At 37.1% G+C, this 16,741-nt stretch overlaps 1 protein-coding gene across 2 annotated transcripts in view; it reads right to left on the bottom strand.

The window, feature by feature from the left end:
* Window positions 1-15,295, bottom strand: part of LOC148408877 (roundabout homolog 1-like) — a 96,106-nt gene extending 80,811 nt beyond the window's left edge. The window contains exons 1-3 of one of the 2 annotated variants that reach the window (XM_088440942.1): window positions 15,162-15,295; window positions 9,181-9,306; window positions 8,289-8,375 (exon numbers count right to left, since the gene is read on the bottom strand). In XM_088440942.1, coding sequence (XP_088297068.1) covers window positions 8,289-8,375; window positions 9,181-9,268 — 175 coding nt within the window. In that variant the 5' untranslated portion in view covers window positions 9,269-9,306; window positions 15,162-15,295. Of the gene's footprint in view, window positions 1-4,177; window positions 4,613-8,288; window positions 8,376-9,180; window positions 9,307-15,161 lie in introns of those variants that run through there. The other variant, XM_088440943.1, reaches the window with a different exon arrangement.
* Window positions 15,296-16,741: the final 1,446 nt, after the last annotated feature.

Genomic DNA, 16,741 nt, shown 5'->3' with positions numbered 1-16,741 from the left:
GAAGAGAACATTCATTTTCCACCATGCCTTGTTTTTTTTGAAAAACCAATGTTTACAAACCATTCAAAAAAAAACATAAAATTGCAGAGCGAGTCACAGCATCACTCGAGGGACGCATAATTAAGATGTGCAGGGACAAAGCCACATGGATGCAAGTGCATGCTTTAAATGATGGCCATTTAGACTGTTATGTATCATCTGGCATCCATTACTGGTGGCAGCTTTATAAAGCCAGAGATTCAACTCCTAAAGTAATTCCAGGTGGTCTGTCAGAACACAACTAAAATACTTAACCTCAAACTTTAAAAGCTCGGTGTTTAAACAGTAAGAGGTTTTATGCATAAAGTCTGAGTGGTGACATTTTAACGTATTAGTGAAAGCAATAACGTTCAAGCAGAGATGACAGTCACCTTTTTGAAGCCTAATTTTATGTCCAGCATGTGCCTCTCGCTATGATGCAGTTCTGCATACAAATAGGGCTGGAAAAAGTCCTTGAGTAATTGGCGTAACAACTCCACTAGTCTTCCTACTGCAACTTTGCTCAATATATATATATATATATATATATATATATATATATATATATATATATATATATATATATATATATATATATACTTTAATTTTGAAGTTGTTCCCAGCTGCGTATCGCAGCTTGGCTAGTCTATCTAATAGCAATATTTGCTCCTGACTAAACAACACTACATTATCCTGAAATCAGGTTCGAGAACCAATTTAGAGCACTAATAATAACATAGTTATGTAATACATAATGTTTTTGGGGTATATCATTAGCTCGAGCTCTATTGTAGCTGCGTGTAGCATTAATTTGCTATGAGCTAGCAGCGCTAAAGTGCTCCATATAGGCTGGCATAATAGATGTAAATAACTGCACATTTTTATGTTGACAGTTCTACAGATCACTTATGAAAAATAAACCTGATGAATCAAATGTACTGTTACAGCCAGACACTGACTTTGACATATGGCGCCTGTTGCCAATGTTTACGGTGGCTCAGGCTCCATTATAGTTATATCTAGCATGAATTAGCCGCAAGCTAGCAGCCCTAGAGCTCCATACAGGCTGGCATGTAAAAACGTTTCTGTTACTACTGATCATTAGTCAACAAACCATGGTGACTAAAATGTCCTGTTTCAGCCAGCAAATTCATCTCAAACCAAATTTGGGGGGAAGTGGCGCGATTTGGATGAGGAGAAGAAGGAGAAAAGTAATGTTCTGCTAAGCACATTTTAAATATAAGGAAATGTTGATGATCAAAAATGTATTTCAATTTGTCATTCACATTTAAGTGAAAATGTCTTTTTTGGGCTTCTGTGTTTAAAATTGATTTTCATAAAGACATTTTTATGAAATTTTTTTATTAATCTGAATGCTATTTTTTTACTTTTTTATTTTTTTTACTATTTTTTTATTAATCTGAATGCTCAATGTTTGATTCAAATTATGCGTAGGATCTATGAATGCCAAATACACTCAATAGTTGCAGCCCTAATAACAAATACAATACATATTGGAAGGTGTTGCTCCAATTCGACTACATCTGTGATCTTTGCAACAAATGGGTTGTTCTGAGTCAATCAGTGAGTCTTTGTAAAAATGGAAATGCTTTATTCCGAAGAAGAATCTCACGATTAGACGAAATGTTAGTTTATTCCTTGCTCAATATTATTGAGTCAATCCTGTAGGGCATGTCTTTCATGTCAAGATTCTTCAGCTGAATAAATCAATAGAATTACTAGCTTGCTGCCAACAGTTTCTTTAATTTTGCAGTAACTACATCTTCAAACCATGCCGAAAAGCAGATCTGAGGCCGTTTTCAAGCATAATAGAAAAACAGGCTAGGACAGAGACAAGTGCTGGAACGCTCATAAAAGGTCTGTGGTCAGTGTGGTCAAACCAAGATTTGTCAGCTTGGAATTATAAAGACAACAAACCGGAAACCTGTTGCCGTGGTGTTTATTTTTGAGCTCTTGATGTGGAAAAGGTTCATTTTTAGTGTTTCTGGCCACATTTTACATATAACAAGCAGTCAGAAAAGACCAACTCAAACGCAACACTGCAATAGAGAAGCTATGGAAGCTTGTCGGTTTCAGTATGCAATGTATGCAAAATAAAATCATTACTAATCAACCCCCAGCTATTCTGAAGTTGATAAATCCCTCCGTCCAAAAATGCTGCACTAAATAACCCCATCACTCAGTGTCTGACATTTACGGTGAATAAAACAATCTGCTGCCACTGCGAATGTTACTGACAGCTGTCTTTGTCTGTGCAGACGGAATGAAGGCAGGTGCAAACAGGAAAATTTTTCCTCTTTTGCCAGTGCTTGACTTCAGACCCAAAAGCTTGAAGACTCATAACCAACATCAGAATCGAATGATATTTACTAATATGTCCACTTCCTTTCACCAGTTGTCTTCCAAAACTGACAAAATTCTAATTTGTCAACAAATGATGCACCATCAAAACATTTTACAATAAGAAGTAGCTACATGCAATTGAATCAATAATTCATTATCTTAGTTAATTAGTACCTGAAATAATCTATTACTTTAGAATTTAGTTACATGAAGTCATCAATTACTTTAGTACTTAATTATGTGAAGTGATCGATTAATTTAGTACGGCTTACCTAAAGTAATCGATTACCTTGGTACTTAGGTACCTAAAGTATTGATAATTTTAGTGCTTAATTCATTTAGGGCCACCCATTTAGAACCTTTTTAAGCAAACAATTGAAAAAAACAATTTTTAAATATGTAGTAAGAAACTAGAATTGAATGTCTGGACTAGAGTTAATATATTCACCTCAATCCCAACAATGTGACTTTTCGCAGTGTATTCCATTATTTATGCCACACAAAGGTGACACACCCATTCTGTAAAAATACAACACAAATCTCAAATAATGAGTTGTTGTTATAGTTAAGGGGCCTTTAGGATGAACCCTTGAAAATTTCAAACCCTTTCTCATAATGAGCCCACTCTGACAGGACACAGGGGCCTTATTTCCCATCCTGTTAAAATACCATACATGTACTGGTTTGACTGGTGCTAAGGGACTGTTGCAATGCAGTCTTCCTCATTAACCAGCAGCTCCTGTGCCGCATGCACTCACTGAAGACTGTAGATAGGAGGGAGTTACACATGCCAATGCTCTTATGCATAAAACATACTTTCACATAAATCTTTTCCCCCGTTCACACCTATTACGGCAATTAACGTCCTCTAGTGAGAAAAGAGCTGATTAAAGGAGGCTTGCAAGAAATATAGTGGATTGATACCAAGGGGCACTTGAGGGCACATACTGATGCAATGGCCCCATATATATATATATATATATATATATATATATATATATATATATATATACACTGCAGTGGCTCTTAACGTGGGTTCTATTGAATCCTAGTGGTTGAGTGCAGCCTCGACTGCAGAGGTCAAGACAAACCCGACTCATCATGTCAATTTGTGATGACACACCCCGTTTGGCCATCACTGACTGCAGATGATCACGTTACATTGCTTGGCCAATCAATGCTACGGGGAATTCAGCAGTCAACATGTGACTGACGTGGTAGCACGTCGTGTTATTTCTGTCTTTGTTTTACTCCATACTATGTAGTGCAAAAAAGAAAGTGGTCGGCCATGGAGTTTGTTTTAATACAATATCTTGTAGAGCGATACTTTTCATGGATGCTGAACATAAAATACAAAGAGAGGGAACATACTTTGCTATGAAAATGACATGAGAGTGACACTTTCCAAAGTGAAGCCACAAATATCTGAACTGTTCTCGTAAAGGCAATAGCAGAAGTCACACTATTTTGGGGCAATAACATTTGATGAGTTTGTGTGCATTGTGTTGGTTTTGGTCTTTATATAAAGTGTTTATACCTAAAATGAAAAAACACAACTTAAATTTGAAAAAAATCATTTTTATTCACTAAAGAAGGTTTGGGGATTGTGAATACGAAACTGGCGGGGTTCAGTACCTCCAACAAGGTTAAGAACCACTGCTTTACTCCTCTTCTAATGACGAATGACGGTCTTTTCATGCACTAAATTACATTTTCAAAACGCCTCATATCATCATTAACCCCATTCACACCTCCTAACAAAGCATAACGCTCCCCAAAAAAGTGTAGTAGATACCTGAAGAAAAGTGCAGAAATGCCAAAAGCCAGTAAATCCGTTTGAAACACGCAGGCATCATTCAAAGCAGCAGCGACAGTTGGAGTATTCCAGACTTTGAAGGCGTGATCCGCTGCAATTAGTTCATCTAAATCCCAACTTCTCTGGTCAACTTGCATCAAATAACTCGATCAGGAACCTCAGAGCCACTCCTCGCGGTGAGATGCCCGTTTAAAGTTCAGATGAATTCTCGATGAAGTATCCCACTGGAGACAAACTGTCTTTTCTCCACTCGGGGCTAATTCCCCACTTCGGAAGAGCGACAAGAACTTGACTGCATCCATCGCCCGAGTCCAACTGTCATTTCGTGCGTGGAAGCGATGAGAGAATTGAAATGTAGTTGCAACCACTTTTGTGCGCGGTTTGAATGCGAAGCTGCACGCGAGACTGCTGCGAAAGTGGAAGCGGCGTTGTTTGGATGAGCTGCTGCTGTGCGTCTGCGTCGTCAGTGCGCACGCGAGGAGAACTGGTTACAGGACAAGAGATTCCACTTTCAACCACCCAGGAATTCGAACACTCTTTTCTACCGCTTGAGAAAACGCAACTAATTCAAAATTATTTTGCAGTGTGCATCATATCCGTGATTAACTATTGCAGTATCCATAATGATGAAATTAATAAATTTCAAGTCCGTTAAAAGCTTTAAAGGGACTCTTGTAAAGATACAATTAAATACAACCGTGTAAAATGTTTAGAAGCCAAAAAAATTGCAGATTTTATTTGTTTATTTTGGGGTGGTTTAACTATTATGCTTTTTCATTAATGCTCCAAGCGACATTATTCTGCACATTACTCAAACGTGTATATTTTGTTTTTCTCCAAAATACTAAATCACGATGCAGCTGTGCTCAAGCTGTACTTCATAGGAAAAAAGGGGTTATCATAATGACCCCCAGTCTCCAGCAGTGTTGTGCTTCTCAAGATGACCAAAAATCGATTCACGTTCTCACCTCCTGACCCCTCAGTATGCCATTGGGGAAATTACATATGATTGGAATTGCATTACAGTTGAAATGCTGTTGAACATTTAATACCTCGAAATGACTCATGTTGAAACCATCACACAAGCTTAAATGAATGAAAAGTGCATCTTTAAACGAGGGAACTAATTTTCCCTTCAATCTAGTCATAATCTAGCAAGATGTAGGAATCAGTTCTTGTCAAAATGTTAGCACTCCCCCTAGAGGAAGAAAAGACTCAGTGAGGAAAGCGCTGTGCTTAACCATCCTATTCTTTTATATTTCTCACACAGTAAACGTATTCTTGGTTGAGTAAATGAGAGAGCAAAATGGCTGAACGCAATATTGAGATTTTAACAATACCATAACTATCTATGATCCAATTAGTCATTGATTATTTTTAAAGGTTGAAAGCTGAATCTTTGTTTATAGAGAATCCTATTGAATTGTAAATGTTTTTTCTCCAATTAATATTATTCCATTCTTTCTTTTTTTTTAATCTAGTCACTTCAAATTCAGCGTAGCGCACAGAAAATGCTCATAATTTAGCCAGCTCTTAATTTATATACAGCTGCAAGTCATTTGGGTCACAGATGAGAGGATGAGGTCTACCCAAGCTGATATTTGGTTTGGTACACCCTGGACTGGTCACCAGCCAATCGTAGCCCATAAGTAGACAAACAACCAAAGACGATCTAAAGGTTTCAATAAACCTACAATGCATGTTTTTGTAATGTGGGACAAACTACCTGGAGCAAATGCAAACTAACCACAAGAAGGTCAAATGTACTCTGCTAGTTGCTCTTGATGCTGCATCATCAGTACGTAAATGACTAGTTAGTGTAAAGCGCTTTGAGTGCACGAGGTAGAAAAGTGCTATATATAAAGTCCGTTTACCGTCTGAAAAATTATACCACTCTACTTTTTCATCTGACCAACAACTTTCACATGCTCTTCCATTTTCACGTCTTCTGCTTCTGGTTTTGCCCTCTCACCCACAACAGGAGCCTATCAGGTTATGGCAAATACATGGACAGCCAATCAGAGTTGATCCTGGTTGATCTTTGTTTTCCAACATACGTAGACATGTATAAAAAGTAATCTAATCAGCATACAGAAAGCATAAAGATTAAAAATGAGATTATATGATTTTCTTCATACCCCTACCTCACTTGATAATCAATGGTAAAACTAAATGAAATGAGATTTATACATTTACAGAATAATATGTATTTTTCATTATTTGAGTGCATGTAGGCGTACATAGCAGTTATACAATTTTTTTTCCAGATACCCATTGACACTTTTCCGCCCACAACACCATCTGCTCTTGAATGGTTGAATGACCCTCACTATAGGAGCTATAGATTTTAATATAGTATATAGCCTTCTGGCATGTTTATATTGAAGATGTTTAACAAGCCTGTAATTTGCAACATTTCTCAACACTGACAAGAATAACAGATATAACGAGTGTGTGTCTTTGTGACCATGTCGCCTCAACAACAGGTGTGATGCCAAAAGCAGGCCTGATGAATTCAGACTAATATTTACACCATTGCTCACATTTCAAAGCAGTGGAATATTTTCCAGGAACAGATGGTGAAAATATTGTGACACAAAGACATGCCTGTCCTCATGGCAACACAAAACATGAAACGGTAATGATTTTGAGAAGACTGTGCCAGGGACTGAGACCTATTTTTCATTTCAAAATAAATATCTCAGAAGTACATACCGTATGATGGAATAAACCATGCGCATTTTTCCATAAATCTTATCTTTCTGACAACAAAATAAATGCAAATCTTCATGATTAATCCAGAGCACTAGCCAACGGCGTTGCTCACTTAATTGTTTTTTCATGTTCAGTGTACTTTTTCCGCCCTCCCTGTTCCTTATCTGTGACAGTTGGTTGGCTTTTTCAGTTTGTTTCACTCATTTATATCCGTGCCTATCTGTCACTGCACATCAATTAGTAGCTCAGGGTCATACAAAGCAGTGAAGCAAAATGAAAGAAGCTTCACATTCCTCACCCGCATCACAGCAGGGGATTCTGATGCAATAGCTGCATCTCTTCTACTCTCTGCCTCTCTCCAAATGAGTAGCATGCTAGCCAGTCTCGTTTCACTCTTTAAAGAATGAAGAGCCTTTCAAGTTCTTACAGTCTCCCTGTCGTTTTTTTTTTTTTTTTTTCTCCTGGCTGGGGCATAAAGACTCAAATTTAAAACAAAAATCTTTTTCATCTTGAGAGGAGAAAAAAGGGAGATCAAAACGATTTCATCAGTCATGAAAAATAGCTTGTGCATGCTTTAGTTTAGATGGTGTTTTTTTTAAAGGTTGCAACGTGGTAAAAAGGCTCTTTAATAATAATAAATTCTCTCTTTATTGCCTTCACTAACATTGACAGCTATGGACATCAAAATCCATTTAAAATAAGCCGTCAGTGAATAAATTAAACAGAAAAATCTACCTGGAAAATAACTCATTAGCCAAATCGGGTTTTTGGCCTGTTTCACTGTCGCTTCACCCCCAGCAAGAGCAAAGATTTGGCCACTGTGTCGAGACATTTCAGACTACAGGCTTTAGTTTTTTATTTACGTGAAAATAGCACCTTACAATTGATTGAGTTTGTATTTCCGTAAACTACATCTACATCATATTAACACCCATTATTTTTTACCATTATTGCGCAAATGCTTGTCTCTTGGCACAATGGGCCTTTGTTGGTTGTAGACACAACATTGGATGTGTCCAGCTGCTAAACTATTACTAAGTGGTATTATTGTCTGTCAGCACATGAGAACAAGTCCCATTCCTGGAAATCCTGGGACCAAGCACATTCATTTGTGTCCACTGTGGTGTATATTTCTTTTGGTCTATTTCTTTTACTCATTCGAGCTACCATACTAAGTCCTAGCATGCTTAACAGAGGACATGCCGGCCTTTTAAATGAGGCCTCGTGTTTGGGTGGTATGCAATTAAGTTTTGCAGTCTTGCTGAATCAAACCGGACAAAACAGTGGACACAAATGAAATGGGTGAGTCTTAAGGGGAAGACAATTAAGACTGTCGGATTAAAAAAAAAAAAATGGAGACAAAGTTGGACTTTACCTTTATACCCATAACTGCTGTCTTGGTCTGCTGCAGTTTCCATTTGGGGTTCTTGGGTCATTACATCACGGTTTCTTCTGTATTTGTCTGCTTGTAAAGCACACACAAGGAAACAAATAGAATTGTTGCAGTGCTGAATTTTCTAAACTTACTTTTTTGTTTAAAAAAAATAAAATCATCAAATGAATATGTGATATATGATGCAAGAAATAAGCACGAACAGATTGTCAGAGTGAAGTACAATCTTATGTGCCCAGAAAATCGAAAACAATTCCAAACGTGTTCATCCATGATTCTGCTTGATATATAACATGTTTGTTTAATAATATGTTTTATGTAAAGGTTAATAACCAGATATAACGTTACTCGACATCAACTTTATTTACGCCAAGAACACTTTACAATCAGACATTAATAACAATACAGTATAGGGCGTTGTTTTTTTTTTTTTTTTTTTTTTTTTTAATAACAGACATACACGAAGCCTTGCGTCCCCTACTCAACCACAAGAGGGCAGTATACCCACATTGATGAACAGAGGCACGGCGTTCCTCTTAAATATAAACCGTCTTAATTTTAATTAGGGCTTTCATGAAGGATGCAGTTAAATTGACACATATGTGCATATAAGTACGATACGAGTGATACGAATATCGATCCACTTGGTAAATAAATACTTCTTTGAAGGTTTCAACCAAAATTAATTATTTACTTGATATACTGGGTGATCTTATATACAGTATGACTGTATTTGCAGAAACACTTGTTTTCAGTGTCTAATGTGATAAGTGCTAATACTTCATCTAACAAAGTTTCATGTCGAACACATATGTCAAATGAGCAATTTGGACATACTTGAGCACATGTGCTTTCTCATGGAACATTTTCTGACCTGGCAAACGGTCCACGGCATGGCCACTCTCCACTCGCTCCACACCAAGAAGGCTGATCAGAATGAATGTGGTGGGAAGAGCCTGCATGGTTCCTGGCGGTGCCTTTAATTGGGACTTAATGGACCCTGGAAGCAAATACATTTGAATAAGTTGTTAGGAAAGAACATGCGGTCTGTAAACAATGAAAAATTTCAATACCATTGAATCGATAGAGCCTCATGAAGTATAAACTTTTCACACCATCGGTTTTGCATGCCATGTACTATACAAAGCCAGGCTCTTTGAGAAAGAGGGTTGGACTTCCTTCTAAATCCTGCACAGCATGTAGTCGAACTGATTCTTTCTCTTTGAGTCTGATCACGTCCTTACGAAGTGAAAAAAATGCAGATTTCTACAGCTTCACAGTTACTTATCTTTCCAAGTGCATGCTCAAATATACTATACATCTGCTCAATCAGACATTCACTGTACATTGGTATCTTATTGAAAAACCAATAACCAATATTCACAGTCCAATAAGGCTCTTCAGGTCCCTGGGATTAACCTAATAAATGTTCCACAAAATTAAAAATAAAAAAATCGCCTCAAATGAAATGCCTTAAATTAAGCCAATGATTTAGAAAAAAAAAAAAATATATATATATATATATATGTATATATATATATATATATATATATATATATATATATATATATATATATATATATATATATATATATATTTTTTTTTTTTTTTTTTTTTTTTAGGTTGATCGCAGGGACCTAAAGCAATAATACAATAGCAACATTTATAATATGGCATTGGTAACAATTATGTGTAGTAGTAATAGTAGTAGTAGTATTACTACAGTTATTCACGTTTAATCCATAATGGTCTTTTTTTTTATCTGAATTTGAATTGTCTGACTGCTTCTGAATGCACCATATGTCTCATTCTTACCTTAGCAACTGGCAGAAACTCATGCCATATCGTACGTATGAATGCAACCACCGCTCAGAGGAAAAACACCAAAGTAGAAGGCCTGATAAGACTATTGCTTAGCAGACGATGAATGATGCAACAAGAATTCATGTGTTGCAGGTATGACTTTGGAAATGTTAGGTTTGAGGCTATTGCTGCCAAATGAGAGTTAACCTTTATTCATTATTTTTTCCAACTTGCACAATGGTGTGTACTTATTAGGTTCAGTAAATGGAAATTACTTTAAGATATTTCTCTGTTTTTATTTGATGAGCAATCCATGTTGCAACGCAGACAATCCCAAAGGGAAGAGACACTTTCTCTCGAAACTGTATATTTCCAAGCACTCTGAAATGTACGTAAGATCAGTGAAAAGGGAATTGGACAGCTACAGGCAGCAGAAATAATAAGTCAGTTCTTCTGATCAGCCATCTGTGCTTCAGAAAGCTTTGCAACTCATCCCGTCTGTCTGATGGACAGCCAGATTCCCGGGATGTCTTGGCGCCCACCGCCCACCATCATCATGTGCCACTTTAATTGTTCTGCAAAATGAACATCCACAGCCAGTACTACAAATATGCCAAAATACTTGAGCAAAAGAAGTGTCCACCCATTGATGAGTAGAGGCCATAACTGTTTGGGAGATGTAAGCAATGCCGCAAAGCAGCTGTAGGCTATATGGATGTAAATGTGTTGCATAGATCAAAAGCAAGTACCTCTCGCAAACGTGCTATAGTCTGGATCTGGTTAATGAGATTGTGAGGAATCTTGTCAACAAATGTAGCAGCATGGCATATCAGCATGCTCGACACATCAATAAAAGAATCTCATAAAGACGCTTTGAGGCAGAAAGAATAATATCCAACAGCTATACCATATTGAGTATGAATATTAATATTCAGCACTCCTGTCTCAAAATTCAGTATATATTTGAGCATGGGATATTGCATTTTAGAGGCTGGTGAAAATTAAATGTGGCTGATAGTTGGATCATTACACGATTTAGAGAAGCAAAACATGCTTTACCTAAGAGAATGTCAGAAATGTTGCGTAGATAAATCTGCAATGCAGATCCGAAAATAATCATGCGAATGAGTGGAAAAACAACACTAACCTCCAAGTGTAGCTGTGATAGGTTAAATGACTTGACAAGAGGAAGCTGGCATGTGGATTAAATGACAAGGCAAAAGTAAATTTATACTGTCGGTTGAGTAGCAGAATTTGGACCCAAAAGCAGACATGAATAGGAAGTAGACAAAAAAATTAATTTGACTTGACTTGGAAAATTAAAAGGTTTTTATTATCAAAAATCCATTGTAATCATACTAAGTATCGGATACTTGACCTGGTATACAGGACTTGGAACATTGACACAATCTGACACTAGATTCGAGAATCTAACCTCTGGGAAGTAGACTCACAAAGTAAACCTTTCAAACAGAAAGTAGCATCGAAAACTAGACTTGGAAAGTAGAATTGGAAAAAAAAAAGTATACTTTTTTGGCCCTACCGTCACACGAGGAGCAGAATTTGGAACTGGAAACAGACAGGAAATGGAGGTGGAAAAATAGAAAGGCTTTATGTACAAAACCTCAATGCAAACAAAGCGAACGTCAGAAACTGGACATAAAATCTAGACACAGAAAGAAGACTTGAAACTCGACTTGGAAAGTTGAGTCAGGAAGTAGAAAATATACTTTTTCATCAGAATTTGGAACCAGAAGCAGACAGGACACAAGTGGAAAAGTTGAAAGTATGTTTTATGCACAAAACCCCAGCGTAATTACAGCGAGCATCGTAAACTACAGGTGGAAATTCGACTTGAGAACTATAATAGGAAACTAGACTCGTAAACTATACTGAGAAATAAATATGGAGGACAACTTCAAAGTTTTTTTTAATTTATTTTCATTCAATAATTGAGACTTCAAGCATTAAATGTGATACTCTAAAATATTTTAGCATTCCTGAGAAAAAAAAGCCACAATGCATCCTGGGGCTAGCAAAATGTGGCTTTTGTTCATCTCCAGTAGCATGCCAACACGTAGCGGCTGTTTTTGTTTGGTTCTGGTTTCGAATTGACCAAAATAATCCCCACTATGAGTAGTATCAGTAGAATTTTCGATAAAGCTCTCACATTCACATGAACTCTTATTCGATTGTAAAGGTGTACCCAATGAAGTGGCCAGAGACCATTCACACTTCAAAGGTTTCCTACTGAAAGATATAACAAAATATCTGTTAGACTCATCTTCTCGCGCGTTGAACCGAGGCCAGAATCCTCTGATCAAAGGTGACGGGAGAGCTGATTTCCTTCTTCCCTCCGACTGCTGGAGAATAATCACAGCTCACCATCTAACATATTGTCAATAAGAAAGAGCAGAAGCTCCCCTTGTAGCACCGCAGACAGATCACAATACTCCTGCAAGCACCAGAGCGTGACCAGAATCCGCTTTCAGGAGCACCCCCTACCCCCCAATCTGCGCAACAGCCGATTGCCCGCATCTTTACTCGTATCCAACTTGCTTTTGTACAGATAAAGCCATGCACAACACTATTTCCCATAAAAAATGATATAGGTTGTATGTCAAAGCACGTCCAGTATTTGCAAAACTACATAATTCATTACACACTGGCTTTCTCTACATTATGAAGCTGAGCCTGTGGTTTTACACACAACTGTGGATGAATAAGTCCACACATCTCTTTTCAAATGCCAGGTTTTTGTGATTGAAGAAAAAAAAGAGACCCAGAGACTGTAAATTATTTTAAAACTTTTTTTTCGGCATGTCTTTAACTGTCTGGTTACAGGGACATCATGCCTTCAACACAGACCGAACATGCCTGCACATTTAGCAAGAAGAGCAGCACCAACGTATTTTCAACATAACACTGACACACTTGGATTGCTGGAAAACTGCACCAACTCAAGAGTAAAATGCCAGCTTGCGTTTACTAGTGGTATGTGCCCCCTAGTGATGAGTAGAATAGCAGTTCAAACTCACCAATACTTTGATGAGGTCTTCTTCTGTTTCCCTTTGTGTACCGGGAAATTTCCCCCTGCTGGCTAGTAAAAAATATGCAGATAAGCCGCATTGAACCATAAGGCGCAGGCCTAGCTTGAAAAAAAGTTATAGTCCAAAATTTACATTGAATGCAGTCCAGATCAGAATTAACCAACCTCATTCACCCTGGCCTTAAGTGGGAGTTAGCACAGCACACACATGTCACTAATAATAGTTAAGGGAAACCAAAGCTTCATGAAGCACTTCTCTAGATGGTGGTCTTGGTTAAACCATAAATTATAGCGCAGTGGAAATGTATTAAGTGTCCTTTACCAGTTGGAATAAAAAAGCCATCTCGAAGTGGAAAAAAATATCATAGAAGCTTCATGAAGCTTCATTTGACCAGCACTAATTTTTGGGTAAGGTTTTACCTGGTTTGGTGCGTTTGCTTTTTAGCAAAAGTCTCGAGGTTTTGTGCATGTAGCCAAAAGTATTTTAGAAAAACTAAAAGAAAAGAAAACATGAATAGACATCATTAACATTTAATGGCAGCTATTAAAAAAAGAGAAAACCTGTCAGCCAATTTTGACCAGTCTGTGTGTGTGTTTTTTTAACTATGCCAAAACCTTTCTCCACCCATTCCCCCTCAAAAATGGTGCAAATTGACGTCAACAATTTTCCTTCTTAGGGTTTCATTGATGTACTTGCATGTCAACATTATTCAAATTATAAAGCACAGATTGCATGTCCAAAAGGGAGTAGAGCAAAGTAAAGAAAACTTGCAAGATAATCAATTTAATTTGCAGCTCTCATTTCAGGATTTTTTTTTATTTATTTATTTTTTTTAATCCTCCTGAATTCAAATTAAATGGTCTTTGGGGTGTGATATTCGTCATCACCACTAGAGTACGGAATGGCAGCAGGGGGCAGAACCAGGAAGTATGATTCATTGATAATAGAAACTGCAGGAGGCAGCCTTGTTCTACTGAGAAAGATTCAAAGATGTGACGTGAACAAAATTCACATGCAAACGCCGGAGCTGTCAATCAAGAAACTGCTAAATAATTAAACAATATATCTTGCAACATATCTTCTGTCAGCTTTCTATCAACCTGTGGCACTTTTTTTGTTGTATTTTGTGGAGGAGGAGTGAAGGTGGGGTGACAGATACATGTTTTCATCACTGTCACTCCACGTATTAGGGGAACTATCAGAGCAAGACAAACGGCGTTCAAAGTATGATAGACTACATCTGCAGCTTTGTCAATGCTCGTAGTAACAAGTCATATTCAGCTGAGTAGCCATTGCGGAGGAGCAATCCAGCCTCGGGCTGTAAGGGATGATCCGATGAACCAGCCGCAAGGGGCATTGACCTCTGGTCCCAGAAGATGAATGACCCAATATGTCAGCAGTAGATCCCAGTCCAAATATAGCAGGTATGCTGGATGCATCTGAAGATTTTTGTGGAAATATTCTAGGCTGGATAGTTGAAACAAGCTGAGGAAGTTGGCAATTTCTGTATTCAAATTTATTGGAAGCATTAATTGTGGATTTATGAGTCAACAGTTGTGATGGCTGACTGGTGTGTATTGTGTGTGTGCGTGCATACAATTCCAACACATCCAAGTGCCTAAATCCCTTTGAGTTTTTAAGACCACGAAAGGATTTTCTGTATCAGAAGTCAAAGAATGCATGTGAATAATAACCTTAAGCAAGATAGAGGTTTTGAGGAAATGTGTGAATTAGCCAAGTGAAAGTTTTAAAACAAAAAACGTGCTGTGAATTATTTCCTAATTGTATGCAAACAAACTTCCCATAAATATCATATTTAAACATGATATCACACACTATTTTTGGAAAATTTCTGGAAACGTTTATTAAATTTGTGCATAAAACAAACAGAAAAAAATGTATTAATATGCAGGGAAATGAATTAAATCATCTCATCATCCACATGACTAGAAGAGACAACTAAATAAAGCTACTAAACAAAATTTGCAACTTCCCAACTTACCCTCCTAGGTGAGTCCTCCGATATTACAGCTCCATTTATTGGTGTCATCAAATCTGCCAGATTTCAGACATTCAAGCGTTTCACAATGAGAGTTGAAGGAGAAAAAGAAGCTGCAATGTGGTCCCGCTAGAAGAACAGTAAGAAAATCAAAAGGAGCTGCCCATACTGAAGGAAAATCCTTAATAATCCATCTGTGATCCAAGAGGCGCTATCAGATGGGGTGCATACAAATTGAAAAGCTACCTCTGCAGCAACCTAGGTCCACTTTTTCCTCAGGGTCCTAAGGCTGCACATTTGCAAGGCAGCCTGCACATTCTCTGGCACTGGAAACATGTTGGTTTGTCTTGTGAATTAACATTTGAATGGAATCTAATTAAAAAAAAAAAAAAAGCCCGCGAGTATTTCTCACCTATTTTCTAATTTTTGTTTAATCAATTGCTTGGAAATCACTGTTTAGCATTTTGATACTTATCCTCAGATAAAGATGCTGTATGTGTTTTTTTTTTTTTTTGTGCGTGCGTGTGGTTTTATTTTGAGTTCTTTGTTTTTTTCCTGCAGCTACTATTTTAATATGGACAGCCACCACTACACAGACTGCAGAAATGTATCCTACTGTGTCCTGCAGCAAAACAAGCTTGCTTCACTCTTTCACCAACTGAAATTGAATTAATTTCTTTCTTACTTCTTCTTATCCAGGTTCACACTGGGGAGGGGAGCGAGAACCCAGCATGCCCAGGCCATGCAGAAGAAAACCTTACTTCATCATGAAGATAGCAAAAGCAAGCTTAGAGAAATATATTCTTGCTCTTTTTTTTTTTTTTTTCGGTCAAACTGACATGTCTGCAGCTCAAGAAATCAATAAGCGTTCGAGCTTTTATCTATTGTCTCTGCATCGTGTAACCTCAGTGTATTTTGCTCCTAAATTGATTGAATCACTTTATAATTGATTTGGGGTATTTTTTTAATTTGATTTTCTTGAGAAAAACATGACCACAATGAATGATAAATGCATTCTCTGCTGTGTAATGGTGTGTGCAACAAAAGAGAACAATTGATCTGAAAATGCAGTTCGATCTAACCTTACGCGCACACACACACACACACACACACACATAGACACACACACCAACACAAGAGGTTGAAATGAGAAGGATGCTGTCTTTTTCTTTATCGTCTTGTGACACATTCTCATCGGCTGTTAATTCAAATCCAGTCTAACCTCCTTGTTAAGGTTTTCTAATTGGGGGAGATATTGTATAAATTATATGATCATCAATCAAATAACTAATAATAATAAATAAATAAAAGTAAATAAATATACTATGCCAGAATATCCAGAAGTTGTTTGAAAATATAAATACTTGTAATGACTTATAAGGAACTAGGGTCCTAAAATAAGTGAGTACTAAAATGATGAATTACTTTTGGTATGGTAATTAAGTACTAATATAGTTGAGTACTTCAAATACTAAAGAAGTAAAATAATGCGTTACAGAAATAGAAAAAAAATGGGGGGGGGGGAATATATATATATATATATATATATATATATATATATATATATATATATATATATATAT

Source organism: Hippichthys cyanospilos, chromosome 18, assembly GCF_059441005.1.
Source record: "Hippichthys cyanospilos isolate Australia breed blue-spotted pipefish chromosome 18, RoL_Hcya_1.0, whole genome shotgun sequence".
NCBI classification, from domain to species: Eukaryota; Metazoa; Chordata; class Actinopteri; order Syngnathiformes; family Syngnathidae; genus Hippichthys; species Hippichthys cyanospilos.
The sequence above is the reverse complement of the archived record's forward strand: the minus strand, read 5'-3'. Positions and strand labels throughout refer to the sequence as shown.